Here is a 17,180-nt window from a genome sequence, read left to right as displayed (position 1 = left end):
AAGTAGAAATGGGTGCATTTATATCCACCATAACAAGTGATGGTCACAAAAGCCATTGTTTATAAAGAATAATAATGTGTATAGTAATTACATTTCTTAATAAAAGAATTACACTGTATGTCAGGGAATGCATAAGCCAATTGATCAATTTGTATGTTAGGTAAGGAAAAAAACAATGACTGACTGACTAAAGAGTGTATTATGTTGATTCTGATTTTGTGTAAAGTTGGCTTAATTTCTCATTTGGGTTAAAATTCTGAATATGCAACTATGAAAAATATAGAAGCATTAATATTTTCCGTGAACTCTGAATTTCCCTTAGAATTGAAGGCCATGGGAAGCAGCCTGTCCTACATTCTGCTTTAGTCCTTAAGATCCAGTCATCAGCGGCTTGCAGTCATCTTCACTCCTTTGGAAAAACTATACCTTTCCACTCAGCAACCAATCCAGGAACTAGACTTCACCACACTAACCACATCTTCCTGCTCCATATCGTACTTGAACGCTTTGGGCCCTGAAAAGAAGTAGATATAGCCTAAAAGAGACAAAGTTGAAATTGTGGTTACTGGAAATGACTTGTAGATATATAAATAGGAGGATTTGTAATTATAAATTTCTTGAAGAGGCACCAATGGGGAACTGGAAATTTGTCAGATAGCACTTAGACAGTCTTCTGCATGGCTCCACTATGCCCTTAACCCTGATCCCTCTCACTTCTCAGTCATTCCTCATCTTTCACTTTGGTCCAGCCAGGGTACGGTCTTCACTTTGGGGTTGTCCAACAAATCATTCTGAATTATGCTTTGTGCTTCTGCTCAGGCTGTTCTCCTAAAAAAAACCCCTCTCCTCCTTTCTTTCCTTAGTCAAAGTTCAAGTCAGTCTTCAAAACCAGCTAACTTCTCACCATAAAATTTCCAACTATTACTGGAAAGCCTGACCTTTTCTTCCTCAGAGCCCCTCTTGCAATCACTGTAAAAATCGACCACACATTTCAATACTAAATTATGCTCCCCATCCTGTGAGAGCCCAGGCCAGATCTGAAACTGTCTTTGCATTTCTGAACTGTGTCTAGCCTTGGGCTACATACTCAAGAAAAACATGTTAACTGTCTTAAATGTTTCAATTAGATTTATTTAACTTATAATAGTTCATTCAACTTTCCTAACTATGTCCTAAATTTCAGGAGTTAGGTGATGGAACTGCAAAAGCTACTTCTGGGAAGATTGAGACTGTGTGCGATGTAAAAGTGGGTAGACATTATGAACTACCTAACTAATGGATCGAAGCCATTCTTTCGTTGATTTTTTTTTTGAGGCAGGGTCTCACTGTGTAGGCAGGCTAGCCTCAAACTTGTGATCCTCAGTCTTCCGAGTGCAGTTGCAGGCATGCCTCACCATGCATGACTGAAGCTACACTTTAATTTTTTTCCATTAGATAGGAGAGATTCACAAAGGCAGACCTTTTATAATTCCTCTCACTCGTAGATAATTTGACTAGCTAAACTTATGAAAGGATCCAGAGCCAAAAGTAAGAACCAATGACATCTATTTGGAAATCCACTTTCTGTTGTGTAAAAGCAGGGCTGAGATTCTTGTTACGAGTTCCACAAAGAGAGCTTTCAGGGGAAATACTCACCATTCAATTCCACAGCTGCATCGATTTGGCCACTTACTCCTGAAAACTCTTCTTCAGTGTTTTTTGGGTAATCTTTTTCCATTTTCCTTTTGCGTTCATCATAGCTGGAATAAATATTATTTCATAAGTTATAGGAATAAAGTTTTTGTTGATTATTGATAACAGCATGCTGGTCAGGTGTATAAGGAATGACTTATGGTTTATTTTAGCTATCTCTGTCTCTCTCTGTATGTGATTTCCTTGGCTCACAGAAAAATTGGAAGCCTTTTACAGAGGCTTTAATCCAGACTTAGTGTTCTGGAGCAATGGAGAAAAGGTTAGAAAATATGCATATTAAATGAGTAATAGTAATCATATTGATTGTGTGAACAACCAGTAAATCGGAACCAACAAGACCTGTAACGACAGAACCCTGTCTTGTAAATCAATTTACTTGAATTCCATTGCTTTTATTTCCTGGAAAGATTATACAACTGACCAAAGAGTAGATTAGGGTTCATTGTTTTGGATCATCAACCACAACTCAGTGATAACTCTGAAGATTGGCTAATGTATCTCTGTATAATCTAAATTACACCTTGTAGGAAAGATTGTGACTTGTATGAGTCAGCATAACTATATGAATTCAGCATTGGGCAGAGATGACTCTTACCTCTTTAGTAAACCTTTGTTTAAGGTATGAGAAAGTCCCTTCTTCATTAGCATAGCGCTCCCAATGGGGACATTCCCAGGTGCACACCCCACCGTTTTCCCACCAAAAGGTCAGACAATTTTTCCTGGATTACTGGGTAGTTTCCTGTGGCAGCAGGTCACACCCACCATCTCCTGAAATGTGCCTCTCGTGTGACTCTGATTGCATAGGCCAGGGGACAAATCTCTCATGATGCTGAGCAATAGTTAAAGTTTGGGAACAAATACTCAGATGGAAACAACTGGGGTTCAGCTGCTTTTCAGAGTGTTGGGGGTAAGGAGGGAAGCTAATTCTTTTAACATGTCAGCATATTGACTCTGACACGTTGATATTTCATTTAGACCTTTTATGTAGACATCATGGAGTCAGGGGCCCCTATCACTAACACAAGGTTACCTATTTTTGATTTTACTGAGTAAAGAATATTACCATGAAAAACAACAGAAGTCCATTACTACCTATCTCCATTATCATTTTAAAAAGAAAAGAAACCTGATCAGCAAAAAAGAAGAAAAGACATCCACTCAGAATAAAAGAGAGTTCTTGCCAGTAATCTATCTTTATGTTGACACAGAATGTCCCTCTGCACTTAGGATATTATATTATTCTTATTTTTCTATTTTTACCAGCTTTAGCCCTTTGTTTGGGGACAGACATTTGGAGATTTCTGTAATAGAGTAAAGAACATTATGTATACTGCCAGATAGCTCTGGGTTTGACTTTTTTGTGTGTGGTGCTGAAAATTGAACCTAGGGCCTTGAGCATGCTAGGCAAGTGGTCTACTCTGCGTTTGACTTTCTGACCATTATCTGCTGGTTCTGTGATCAGGAGAATATGCTCTGAGTAATAAACCCTGGTTACCCTGGTTTCTTCATTTGAAAAATAGTGGCAATGAAGGTAAGAGGCAATTCAGACATACACACACACACCTGGCTCAGGTGGCACCCAGGATAGGCCCCCACCATAAGCCTACGGTTTATTTACATCCTAACAACCATTAACTATGACTTCTTCCTATGATGGTAAGTAAACTTTGTGATCCTAAGTCATTGATGAGTTTAATCTTTAATTTTTTTGGTCTTTCCTTTTTTCCTTCTTTTCCTCTTTAATCTGTAAATACACTTTATCACATAACACTTTGCAGTAGAGGACTAGGATGAGAAGGGGTGGGAAAGGAGGATTGGAACATGTTGAAGGCAGTCCAGAAAACCAAGTCAGGAAAAGAATAAGAACATCCACTGCTGTGTTGAGGATTTTGCTAAAAGGATCAAAGAAAAAGAAATTAAATGATGGATGAGAATCATGAGCATTCTGACTGATAACAAATAAATGGTGAAAAGAATTGCAGAATGAATGCATGTGGTAGTTGGGAAAGTCCATTAAAGTTAGGTTCAAGGGACATGAAACAGCCTCAGATGGACAACTTTCTACTGATCTTGAGCTAATCATGACACTCCCAGAGACAAAATATTTTAAACTGTTAAAAAGAAGTCACAGTAAGTTCTTCTTGGCTATTGAGAAGGCAGATGGAGGAGTGAGAGAATACAAGAGGACATGAGAAATACCTAGCATGGTCCCAGACACAGCAACACAGTAAGAAATATTAGCTGAATTCTAATACTAAAGAAAGAATTTTTATGAGACTCTACTATGTATTAGATATCTGCTAAAATCGCATCCATTTTCTCATCACTGAGGTCTTGTTTGTGAGACCCAAGTGTGAAGTTATATGATGATCAGCAAATGTGCTTATTTCTCTTATGAGAGAGTTTGTTTCCTTATTTAATGGATTAAAGAGTATGGACATTAAAGACATCAGGACTGACAGTCACACATTGCTAGTGAGGTCACAGTGTCAGAGGTCCCTGGTATAGTTTTTGGAACTGTTCTCTTTCTCTTCACACTTGTACCCTAAGGTCTGGAGACTATTTTGGTACAGTGCTTGCATTTTTGTTCAACCTGCCAAGTTCTAATTTAAGCTTGTCTGGCATTTCTGGTGTTTGGATTGTGATGATTTCTATCAAGTGCCAATGGCCTCCCTGACTCTACTTGCCTCCTTTGAGAATTAAATGGGGAGTTGAGTCTGCAAAAGGACGCTTAAAAAGAATGGATGACAAAAGGGGGACTTACTGATAAGGTGTCTAGGATGCTTTCAGGAAGTATCTTCAAGGTGACCTTTCCAGTCTGAGTCAGGATAGGACAATGAAAGAGAACTTTGGAGTTCCCTTTCGAAGTTAATAATCAACATTTAGTCAGGAACCACATGGCCTTCATGAAGGAAGGGGCCTTCACGATCTACACAGAGACGAGTAGGGGGACAGTGATCAGGAATGAAAAGGAGACAGAAGAGTGAGAAGCCACCATGCACCATCCCGGATGAGAGTCAGGAAACAACTGGTAGTGTGTGCCTGCAATCCCAGCCTTCCGGAGGCTGAGGCAGGAGGATTGTGAGGATGAGGTCAGCCTGGGCTTACAATAGCAAGACCTTGTCTCAACCCACACTCAAAACTCAGGAAACAGAATCCTATGAGGAAAACCACTGAGAAGATTCTGGAACAAAGGATTTGTAACAACATGGAGAAATAGCTATGTTACAACACTAAGTGAATAGGGTCAGGATGCAAAATTAAATTCTTCAATGTTTAAAAATGAGGAAAGCCCCCAGAAACAAAAAAGAAAGTACTACTAAATGTTTAACAGATCTTGCAAGTGTTGGCAATAAGACAAATTCCTGTCCCTTTCATATTTTCTGTGACACACATCACATGCTGTCCTCTGACTCCATCTTCCTGTACCATGTCACTTGCCTCGGTTACCACCTGACTATATGATTAATCCTACCTTTATCTCCTCTCACGCTCAAGACCTGAATGTCCAGCTCTCTTCTGGACATTTCTGCTCTTGGGTCTCACAAGCATCTCAAACTCCACGTGTACAAAAGGAACCTCTCTTTATTCCTCTAAGTCTGCTGCTTATCTTAAGTTTGCTATTTTGGTAAATGTCAAAAAAAAAAAAAAACCCAAAACATTATCAAAGGCATGACTTCTAACTAGTCAATCACCAAGACCCAAGTTTCCTATGGCTCGAAAAGCAATCACATCTATTCAAACTCATCATCTCTGGTAGGTGACTACAGTAGCTCTCTCTTACTTGCTAATTCATGGGTTTTTTTAGCATATTCACAGAATTATGTTACCAGCAACACAATCCATTGTAGAACACTGTCATTGCCCACAAAAGAAACCGCATGCCTTTTAGTTATCTGTCCTCACCTCCCCCTTTTTCCCTCCCTAACCCCACCCACACAACCCTAGGTGATTACTAATCTACTTTCTGTCTCTGCAGATTACCTATTCCTGACATTTCATATCCACAGAACCATACATGCATTTTTTGATGACTAACTTCTTTCACTTAGCATAATCTTTCAAGATTTATCCATATTGTAGCATGTACCAATACTTCATTCATTTTTATGACCACATAATATTCTACCATATGAATTCATTATATTTCATATATTGATTCAGCATTTGATGGAAATTTGGGTTGTTTCCACCACTTTGGCTATAATGAATGATGCTGCTAAGAATATTTGTGTACAGTTTTTATGTTGACCTGTTTTTATTACTCCTAGGAATATACCTAAGAGTAGGATTCTGGGTCAAATGATAATTCTGTGTTTAACATTTTGAGGAGCAGGACTTTTTCCCATGTGGCGCTACTAATTTACAGTCCTACCAGCAGTAGTGTGAGCGTTCTGATTACTCTATATTCTCAATAATACTTGCTATTATTAGGTGTTTTAACTAGGCCATCCTATTAGGTATGAAGTAGCGTCTCTTTGTGGCTTTGATTTGCATTTTCCTGGTGACTATCATTGTTGAGTATCTTTTCATGTGCTTACTGGCCATTTGTACATATTCTTTGTAGAAATTATATTTAGGCTCTTTGCTCGTATTTTCACTGGATTATTTGTCTTTTTGTTAACTGTGCTGCAAGTCCTTTATAGATTGCAAATACAAATACTTTGTGAGATGCATGACTAGGATTTTTCCCACTCTGGGAAAACATTGTCTTCTTACCATCTTGATCGTGTCCTTTGAAGCAGAAAACCTTTTAATTTTGATGAACTCCAATGTGTCTAATTTCCCTTTTTGTCTTGAACTCTTTTTTTTAATCCAGTGCCAAAGACCAAAGTCATGATGATTTACTTCTCTATTTTCCTCTGAGGTTTAATAGTTGTAGCACTTACATTTAAGGTGTTTGACCAATTTTGAGTTATTTCATGTATGGCTAAGGTAGAGCTCTGACTCCATGCTTTTGTATGTGGCTATTCACTTGTTCTAGCAAGGTTGGTTGGAGACTATTCTCTCTCCATTGAATGGCCCTAGCACCTTATCAAAAGTCAATCTTCCATAGACTTATGAGTTTATTTCTAGACTCTAAATTGTATTCTATCGCTATGTATGTCTGTCCTTATGCTAGTATGACAATGATTACTATTTCTTTGTAGTGAGTTTTGAAATAAGGAAGTATAAGTTCTCTAAATTTGTTCTTTTTTTTTCTGGATATTTTGGCTATTCTAGGTCTTATGAATTTGTATGTTTATCAGCTCTTTTCTTTCCTTCCTTCTTTCCTTCCTTCCTTCCATATTGGAGCTTAAACTCAGGACCCTGTGCTTGCTAGGTAAGCACTCTACCACTTGAGCCCCTTTTTGCTTAGCTATTTTTCAGCTAGGGACTCATGCTTTTGCCTGAGCCAGTCTTGGACCACAGCCCCCTCCCTCTGCCTGCCAAGTAACTGGAATTATAGGCACATACCACCATGTCCAATCCCTAAGCATGTCAATTTCCACCAAGAAGTTAGTGTGTACTGATAGAAATTCTGTTGAATCTCTAGATCAATTTGGGGAGTACTGTTATCTTAAAAATATTAAGTATTGTGATCATAAAATATCTTTCCTTTTAGATCTGTTTTAATTTCTTTCAACAATATTTCATAGTTTCCAGACTGTATTTTCCATTTCTCTTGTTGACTTATTCTTAAGTGTTTTAGTCTTTGATGCTATCATAAACTAAATTGTTGTCTTGACTTTATTTTCAGATTGTTAACTGAAGTATGTAGAAATACAATGTCTTTGCATTCTGAACTCAGACCTTGTAACCTTGTTGAACTCATTTATTACTTCAAATAGTTTCTTGAGTATTCCTTGTGAATTCCTATTTAAAGAATATGTCAAATGCAAATAGATGTAGTCATACTTTCTTTCCCATCTGGATGACTTTTATTTATTCTTGATTAATTGCCCTTAGAGCCTCCAGTAAACATTGAATGTGAGTGGTAAGAATGGAAATTTTTGTTTAGCTCCTGATCGTAGTGGGGGAAAGCAGGCAATCATTCACCACTGAGTATGATGTCAGCGGTGGGCTCTTAACCAGGTTGAGAAAGCTTTTTGCCATTACTATCTTATTGGGTGTTTTTTTTTCGATCATAAAATGGTGTTGGATTTTCCAAATGCTTCTTCTGCACTTATTGAGGTGATCATATCATTTATATTTCTTCTTTTATTATATGGAAAATTACATTATTTGATTTTGGATGCTAAAATTTCTGGCAATAATCCCATTTGGTCTTTGTGTATAATTCTGTTTATACTTTGATGGATTATTTTGTTTGCTAGTATTTTTGGAGCATTTTTGTACCCATATTCACAATAGATAGTGAGCTGAAGCTTTATTGTCTTATGATGTCTTTGATTTTGGTGTGAGGGTAATGCTGACCTCACAATGAGTTAAGTAGTGTTCTTTTGGCCGCTGTATTTTGCAGAAGTTTGTGAAAAACAATATTAATTCTTTTAAAAAGTGTTTTGGTAGAAATTGCCAGCGAAACCATCTGGGTCTGAGCTTTTCTCTACGGATAGTTTTGACTACTAGTTCAATCTTTTTGCTTAGTATAGGTCTATTCAGATTGCCTATTTCTTCTTTACTCAGTTCCACTAGTTTGTGTCTTTCTAGGAATTTATTACCTTTGTTGAAGTTATCTAACATTTTTTTTTAATTTTAAAGTCTGTTTTGTTTGATATAAGTACTGTCACTCAAGCTTTTTTATTCCTAGTTGTATAATGTATTTCTTCCATCCTCTAACTTTCAATCTGCTTGTATCTTTGGGTCTAAAAGTGTGTCTTCTGTGGACAGAATATAGTTGGGTGTTCTTTTTATTCAATTTGATAATCTCTGCTGTTTGACTGGATTATTTAATCTAGTTACATTTGACAGTATTGATAAAGTTGAATTTATGCCTGCTATTTTACTTTTGTTTTCTCTATATATCATGACTGCTTTCTTTTGTATTAGTGAAAATGTTCTAATGAACCATTTTATTTTCTTTAGGATTTTTTCACTTTATTTTCTTGAATTATTTCATTAGTGTTTGCTATAGTGCTACCATATATATTTTAGTTTATAAAAGTTTAAACTAACTTAATTCTAATGAGATACAGAAATATTACTCCTAAATAGCCGTATTTCCTTTTGTGTTTTTATTGTTATTCACATTATTATCTGTATATGTTACATGCATCCAAATAATTTTTTAACTATAATTTTAAATAATTTAATGTTTTTAAAGAAACTGGGAGGAGAAAGCAGAGCAAAGTGTATATTTGTGACTTTTGTTATATCATCTTTCTTTTTGCAGGGAGAGTACTGGGGATTGAACTTGATCTCACACTTCCTAGGTAAGTGCTCTACCACTTGAGCCACACCACAGTCCATATTATCATTCTTGTTTGTCATTTCTGGTTCTCTTCTTTTGTTCTGTGAATTTGAGTTATTACCTGGTATCATTTCCTTATCCGAATACATTTTGTATTTTTGTTCTTACCTACCCCTTTGTGATTTTGGCAAATATATTTCTGCAGGCTAGCCCCAATCAATATGTACATATTGTTTTATATAGTTGATTTTTAAATAAATTAAGAGAAAAAGAAGAAGAAATATGCACTTTTACTCTTTTGTGATCAGATAATTATACTGATGGGTGCTCTCTTCTGTGTGTGTGTATGGGGGGTTGAATTATTGTCTAGGTGTGCTTGCTTTCAGCTTCAATAACTTATTTTGGCATTTTCTTGCAATGCAAGTCTGCAAGCAACAAATTCTCTCAGCTTTTGTTTATCTGGGAATGTTTTTATTTCGCTTTCTTTTTAAAAAGATAGCTTTGCTAAATATAGAATTCTTGGTGGAGAGTTTTTTCTTTGAGCACTTTGTGCTTTCTGGCCTCACTAAGTTGGCTGGTTTCCAGTCATGTCCCCTTTAATTCTGTCACATGCTGCCAGAGTGGTATTTTTATGACACAGATCATATTGAGTTAGTCTTTTATTTAAAACACTAAAACATGTCCGTATTTTCTAGAGAATAGCCCTAAACCTTCCTAGAAAGTCTTTGCTCCGTGGTGATCTGACTATAGCCTGCTTTCTTCAGGCCACATCTCTTATCTAGTCCATATGATTGTCCAACTGAGCTGCTTGTGGCTTTCCCCACACTCACAAGCTATTTTGTGCTCCACTGCTTTTGCTTCAGCTGCTCTCTCTGCCTGGAAGCCACCCACCCCAGCCACCCGCGCCTGGGAAACGCCTACACAACACTCAAAATGGAGCAGTCATAACTTCCTCTGAGAATTCTCTCCAGCTATGTTTGCTAAAGTTGGCATGCAGTCCTCTATCAGGGCACTTTCACCCTTGACTTTCTGTTAACTACTGAGCTCTAGATTTACCCTCAACTGTAAGACCTGAGGAGGCCATTAACAGCACCTGTCACCTGTATCATAGAGTCATAGAGGGCTAATTCTGTGACAAGCTTTTTCACATTTCTTCTCATTCAATCCTACATTTCTGCAAAGTCAGTACTATTTTTACCTCCATTTTGCAGATGAAAGTGAGGCAGAAAGGTGCTCCAGATTGCCAGATCATTGTGAATAGGTTAACACGAAAACTCTCTTACTTCTGCCCAAATTCTTTGTTTTGTTTTGTTTTTGTGGTGCTGGGGATGGAACTCAGGGCCCCATGAGTGTTACGCTGAGGTATATCCCCAGCGCCTGTGCCCTACTTTCAGTCAGCAAATCCTGTGCCTTTTCTCAAGTGTCAAGAGCCCAGTACAGAGCCCAAAAAATGTGGGTTGAATGTCATAATTTAGTAAGGAATTTTGTTTTGTTTTGAATTTAAGACATTAATAAATAAGCTTTTGAACTTTACTTCCTAGTTCTTATTTTTGTTACTTATTTGTTTCTGTATGGGGACTAACTATAAAATCATTAAATAAAAAGATCTCTTTCCAGTTTTGCTGGGCATCCAGGAAGAAGAGAATGTGGATGATGCTCCTTCTTTGCAGCAATGATACCCTGGTCACTCTGTAGAGACAGAGGGACTTGGGGTGGCAGTGTGGTTGAAAAGACTGGGACCTGTGGATTTGCAAATCACTTTACACAAAGTTCAGAAATCACTGACTCCCTCTTTCCAAGAATGGTGAAAGTAATGACATCCCTCAGGTCTCCAGAAATCGTTCTTGGTGGATGAGGGAGAATGTTGAAAGGGATAAGTTAGTCATAGATGGTGGAAGTAATGTAAACAAAGAGAAGTCAACTGAAAGGGCCTGCTAGAGAGGGGAAGGGAAGGGATAAAAGAAAATGGATGCATGGCAATGTAACCCAACTTGGCAAAGTCTAACCAGTATGTCATTTGGTGCTGGATGAAACGGCAGCAACCTTACATCTCTTTTTGAGATTGCACTTTGTGGTTCTCTGTGATTCTCCCTTGTAAGTTACTACTACATGAGCTTAAACCAACCTAGCCCTTTAGGTCTCTATGGAGGAAATTCTTCAACCATTTTCTCAGGCACTTCATTCACTGAAACTAGGCCCAAATCCTAGGAGCCTGTGGAGTATTTCCCCAATAATAAGTCTATTTTTCTTGTTATTTTGTTTGTGTCACAGACTGAACTGGCATAAGGACCAAGGAAGAACCTGACTAGTGACTAAGAAAAGGAAGACCTAACCCACTGTCTGAGGATGCTGACACATACATTCTTATTCCATGACTTGAAGTTTGTGGCCTTCTGTATTTTTGTGTGGCCATGTGCTAAGCCTCAATTGTTCCCTTTGCCCTGTCCTCCCAGTTTCCTTCTTATTTCTGCTTAGCGCAGGGATCTACTGACTAAAGCTCCATCAGCCCATCAGTCACCTTGAATCATGAGGCAACCATGAGAATGGAAACCGTATGTTAAGAATATGGTGGGGAGTGGAGAAAGGGGATGTCAGAAGAAACTTGGGTCTTTGATGAGCTCTAAGTCTTACTGGCTCTAAATCTGCAGCACTTCAGATGGTTTTCATATATGAAAAACAAACCCTTATATGTTTTAGCCACTGTTATTTTGGGGTCTCTGTTACTAGCAGCTGACCACAGATACTAACCAACATGAGGTTTCACATGACAGTAAGATGTCATACTCTGCACAAAATGCAATGTGCAGAGTTTGGGGGAGGGAGGTCACTAAAAGGGCTGTTGCAACCACTGAAGTGTAGGTCAGGGTTGTTTGTCTTCCTCTTCAGTGAGCAGTGGTGTGTGTTTTGGAGTGTGTTAAGTAGATTCCTGTGGCCAAGAGAATTGTCTGTGATTTGCCAAACACTTCTGTCCGGTTGTAGGGGCTTTTGGTATGGAAAAAAGGAAATCCCCTTTGTCCAGCTCTGTGACTGGATTGTTGCTCTGAGGAATTTTGAGGTTAAAGCAATCATTTGTCAAGTGCCACAGCTTTTAAAGCAATTATTTGCCAATTATCATATAAGTTCCTCCTGTTGCTGAAGAGTTACTTTTTGAGTGTGTGCTATGCACCAGACCTGGGGCTGGGTGTCTGCTTGCCTTGCCACTAATCAGCTTGTATCACAGAGTACCTTCTGTGGTTTCCTTTCCTAATCAGCACAATGAGCTCATTAACATTTGAGTTAATGTCCCAGACCAACATTTCAATGAATTCTTAAAGACTTTTCCTTATTAGACACTTACAGAGGCCCAGTTGGAAAGGTCCAATATTATGTCCTCTGGGGGCATCAGACATCATGAAAATCAGAATACCTTTCTCTCCTCTACCTCAGAGTTACAGGGAAATTTTCATCCTCTGCCCTCATCAAGTCTCTCGTCTTGGCTGTTAGGCCTCTGTCCAGCCTGCCTGGAGGTGTGTGCCTTACTGAGGTGAGGGTGCTGGTGGTGGGAGATTAATCCAAAGAGCAGGCAATAAATGGAGGAGAGGCAACATGGGAGAGGATGACCGCCCAATGAGAAGCAGGTGGTGCACACGCTCTTAGAAATTAACAGAATAATCTTCACACTAATGTCCTCACCCTCCTACCACCTACTTGTGCATGCACCTGTCCATCTCATTTCCTGAAAGTCCACCATGGAATTCAGTTATCCGATACCCATCATCCTCTAGGCGATGATAGCCTCCTTGTCTTAAAAGAGAGCCTGTGGAAATTGTGCTCTGCCTAACAAATTTCCCCATCTCAACAGAAGGATTTCAACATATTGTTCAGAGAAGGTCTGATAGAAAAAGAGCTGACTGAGTGACTTAAATGCTGTCTTGGAAGCGACAACTCATGACAGCTTATGATACTGTGAGCAAGACCTCCGAGTCTCCCAGTGGCTGAGAAGTCAGTAGGGCCCACATTTGTTTGGAATTCTTTTGTATAAAATAAAAAATAATTGTCTTCTCATGAAATATATCTGTGCCCCAGTTTTATTACTTTCTCAGCTCCAAATTGGGGAAGATAATGGAAGATAATATCAGACAGGAGAAATAAGATGACAGTTTTTTCTTTCTTTTTTTGTGTTACTAGGATTGGAACTCAGGGCCTCACTATTGCTAGGCAGGTGCCCTATTGCTTGAGCCATGCCTTCAGCCCAGAAAAATTTTATAAAATAAATTTCCTTTACATTACACCATACAAATGGTAATTTAAAAGAGATGATAGAAAGTGAAATGAAACCTCTAGGAGCACAGTTAGGTTCCCTCTTGTTTTCCTCTAGATGCTATCAGAGTCATAAGGTGTTTAGTGCAGTCACTTGCTTAGAATCTGGTTTTGCTTTTTGTTTGAACTTCAGGGAAACAGGCAATGGCACAGAGAGAACTGGGAACAGAGGAAAGTGTGCAGAGGCAGAGGCAGGCTTGGAAGGAGCTTGGCAAAGAGCTATTGTCCTTTCTCAACTTTAGGCGAGATGATGTGTGACTGTGTCTCACCTTGTTTAGGTCTGCAGGACAGACAGGGAAATTATATACAGTTCCCTTTGGATGGGAAGAATCTTCATTTTCTAGGCTGGAAAAAGCACTTAGCAATACAGCTTTTTCCTTTCAGCAGGACTTTCCTTCAAAGAATCTTATATATGTGGTCACACTCATTTTTGCCCCAAATCACAGAGAATTCTGGAATTCATTTTATGCCTATGTAAGAGTGAGGTCAATTCCTCCTGGGGGTATTCCCAGAGGGTAGTTAAATACTTGGGCATGCTACCTTCACTCTTAGGCCATGGGGGTCAAGTTAATGTGTTCATAAAAGATCAGGATGTCCTAGAGAACATCTCACTTCTGATCTGGATGTATCTCGAAGACCATCCAGTGGCCATCTTGAAGACTAGTGGCCAAGACGACTCAAGAGACCAACTGCAAACTTGCCTTGCATTCTTTTTGGCAAAAGATTTTCTCCTTCCCATTGAATATATCTAGACAATAAAAGAAGAAAAGCCATACCTGTAGTATTCATCTCCTACAAAGAACAGGGTCTTCTGCGGTTTCTTGAGGTAGACGGCAGCATCTATTCGCAGAACATGCCTTGGGAACCCAAAATCATAAATTGTTCGAGGAGGACCTTGCATTTGGAATCCTCGTGTTATCCAATAGTGGGGCCCTGAAAACAGAAATCAAAGCTTTCAAAAACTCTGTGCCACCTAGTGATACACTACACTCATGAAGATTTCTATACAGGATTCTAGATGGGGTTAGTTCATGGGGGCATTTGCCAAAGTTATAACCCAATAGGAAATATAAAACTCTAAAGATTCAACTCAGTAACCAACTTCAAACTTCTCTGGTGGCAAAAGTCTCTGGTTATGCCTTAAGAAAGCAATAATATTGATAGTGTTGTGCCTTAAATTTAAACATTTCTTTTTTCAAGATGCCTTTTGTTTATAACCTAATTTCACCTTCATATATCCATGAGACAGCAGGGGCAGGCAACATGAAAATGAAGTGATTGTCACATAAATTGCACCAGATTTCTACTCTTATCCCTCAGCATCAAGAATATCTGAGCAAAAACTGAGTTATCACATACTGGAGAACTTCCATCGGCCAGCTATTGTTGCAACACACCTGCAAGGGTGATTTTACTCTAATCACTTTGATTTTTACTCTAAAAAAGGAAGGTTCATAGCACTTGGATGACTTCCCCTAATCACTCCAATAGTAAAGGGCTGGAGCCAGAGATTAGTATCATGTGTGTCCACCTCCTGAGGTCACAAGTGTCCCTTCTCTCCCAGCTGCTTCTGAGCATGGTATTGCAACAGGCATTTTGCTCGATGTTCGAGGCTCTCGGCAGACTATTCCATGTCACTCTGAGAAGGGTGAGCAGGAACCAGGTTTCTAGCTCTTTGGCCATGGTCACCTAGCACGGTGCTTTGCTGAACTCAATGGCTGGGTTCTGAGAACAGCTGATAGTCGCTGTCATTCCTGTTATTGTTACAACAGAGTAGGGCGGTGTTCATTCCCAACCTGAGAAAGAGCAACCACTCTGGACTAACACTGTGGGGACTAGGTTTCCAGACAGGTGGGGTATGGTACCCTGCTAGTGCTTTCTTTGAGGGATCTGTAGGGCACCTTTGAAGAAGAAAGCGATGCCTCTCTCGGCCACTTCATAGGCTGCATCCACATTGGACATGAGCTGGGGGAAGGAGCTGGTGATGGTGCTGGGCCGGATCCCTGCCTGCAAGTGAACCTGCCGTCGCCAGAAAATCCTGTGGACAATCAGAAGAAACCAAGGTCCATTTAGCTCTTACACTCATGTGGACTGAAATGGTACTACACTTCAGATGCCACTGCTAAATCTCCTTTTTCCTTGTCGTGTTTTAAAGAGCAGCACCTCTTTCTGACCTTGTACACAGCTTCTTCTCCCTTTTCCTTATCTCAGCATCTCTGTGACTCTCTTTCCTTCATTTATTTGGGGGTGTGCAGAACACTAAGGATATGGTGAGGACATCAATGATTCACACATTAAAGCCGTGCACCCCTCTCTTCCAAATTTCTCTTTCCTATTAATGTTCTTTTAAAATTTAAAACCTCAAAAACAGAAAGAAGGTGAGCATGATAGGTATTATGAAAGTGAACTAAAAGTTTGTGGTTGAGAGATTGTAATTACTCCCTGTAGAAATAGCAAAAACATAAATAATCATAAATTCTAGTGTTCACTACATAATTGTCTATTGAAAGTGTTTACCTCTTTGAACCTGACGCTAACAGAAAATCTATCACACACATATTAATTTAAGGTTTAGCCACATGTCCATCCACTTTTCCAACATTGCTTTCATGAAACTGTACAGAAGACACATCAAAGTACTGGGTTGAACTTTCAATATAGAGTGCCCATTTTGCATGTTGGAGATGAAAACTTTTTTTCCCCTTAAACATGTATAATTTACTTGGATCCTTACAAGCCCAGAATCAGTGGTGAATATTATTTGTTGATAAGGAAACTGTAATAGAGTTTTGTCATTTAGTTTTCCATGTGGTTAGGTTAGGATCCCTGTATCTTAGGCTGAGTTTCCTAGTTGGTCAACAGATACTCCTACAGCATCTCTCACCAGGCACTGTGGTGGTTTCCAGGATGAAACAGTGAACAAGATTGAGGCCCTGTCTTCAAGGTATGTCCAAGCTGGTAGTAGGGACTGATAAATAATTAGGCAATTATAATTCATAGTGATTGGTGCTACACAGTTAAGTCAGGATGTGCTGAGAACACAGGAGGGGTAGCTCAGTACCCTGGGGTTTAGTGAAGGCTTCCCAGGTGGGGCAACTTAAACTGATGATGGGATCTCAAAAAATAGGTATATGGAGAGGGGAGAAACAGTTCTTTCTGGTTCCTGCGTGGCATCACGATGTAGGAGATGCAAGCTAGAGTTCCAATTTGGAATGCCCTGCACCTCAGATCTCAGGTTCATCATCTCTGAAGCCAACATAATGAGCTCTTTAGGAGGGTCAAGGAGATAACACAGATGAAAGTGCATTATAAACTATTGTGGCTAGATACCATCCACTTAAAAACTATTATTTACCTAGGCTTCAGTTACCCACAAAGTAGGTACCAATTATGGACAACAGACAGGATGGTGGGAGTCCGTTTAGGGAACACTGCCTCACCTCAGGTCCAAAATATCACAGCTTTATCCAAAACATAGGTATTATCAGGTGGAACAGTGAGACCCGGGAAGGCTGAGGTGCTAAGTGTCTCCTGGAGGTTAGGGGTAGGTGACCCTGGATTAGACTCCAGCTGTCTTGATTTTTATAATGCATTCTATCTCGTCAACTTGCTCCCAGTCTTATACTCTATGACTTTTCTTTGTTTATAATTTGACCTTTTGTACACTGAGATCTGTCCTTTTCCAAAGACCAGAGGAACTGCTCCCTGTACACTTTTATCTCCATCACCTCAGACTTAGCACAGATTTGGATTCCCGGAAGTGGCCAGCAACTACTTCCTGGGTTAATTGGGAACCTGGTGAGAAATCTGAAGCATAAGTGTTTTCCAATTAGTGCAG

At 39.2% G+C, this 17,180-nt stretch overlaps 1 protein-coding gene across 1 annotated transcript in view; it reads right to left on the bottom strand.

Moving 5' to 3' along the window:
- Nucleotides 1-431: 431 nt before the first annotated feature.
- Nucleotides 432-17,180, bottom strand: part of Mmp20 (matrix metallopeptidase 20) — a 41,687-nt gene continuing 24,938 nt past the window's right edge. The window contains exons 7-10 of the mRNA XM_074057642.1: nucleotides 15,244-15,380; nucleotides 14,119-14,275; nucleotides 1,636-1,739; nucleotides 432-535 (exon numbers count right to left, since the gene is read on the bottom strand). Of these exons, the coding sequence (XP_073913743.1) occupies nucleotides 435-535; nucleotides 1,636-1,739; nucleotides 14,119-14,275; nucleotides 15,244-15,380 (499 nt within the window). The 3' untranslated portion in view covers nucleotides 432-434. The remainder of the gene's footprint in view (nucleotides 536-1,635; nucleotides 1,740-14,118; nucleotides 14,276-15,243; nucleotides 15,381-17,180) is intronic.

Source organism: Castor canadensis, chromosome 2 (assembly GCF_047511655.1).
Source record: "Castor canadensis chromosome 2, mCasCan1.hap1v2, whole genome shotgun sequence".
NCBI classification, from domain to species: Eukaryota; Metazoa; Chordata; class Mammalia; order Rodentia; family Castoridae; genus Castor; species Castor canadensis.
This window is presented reverse-complemented; position numbering and strand designations above follow the sequence as displayed.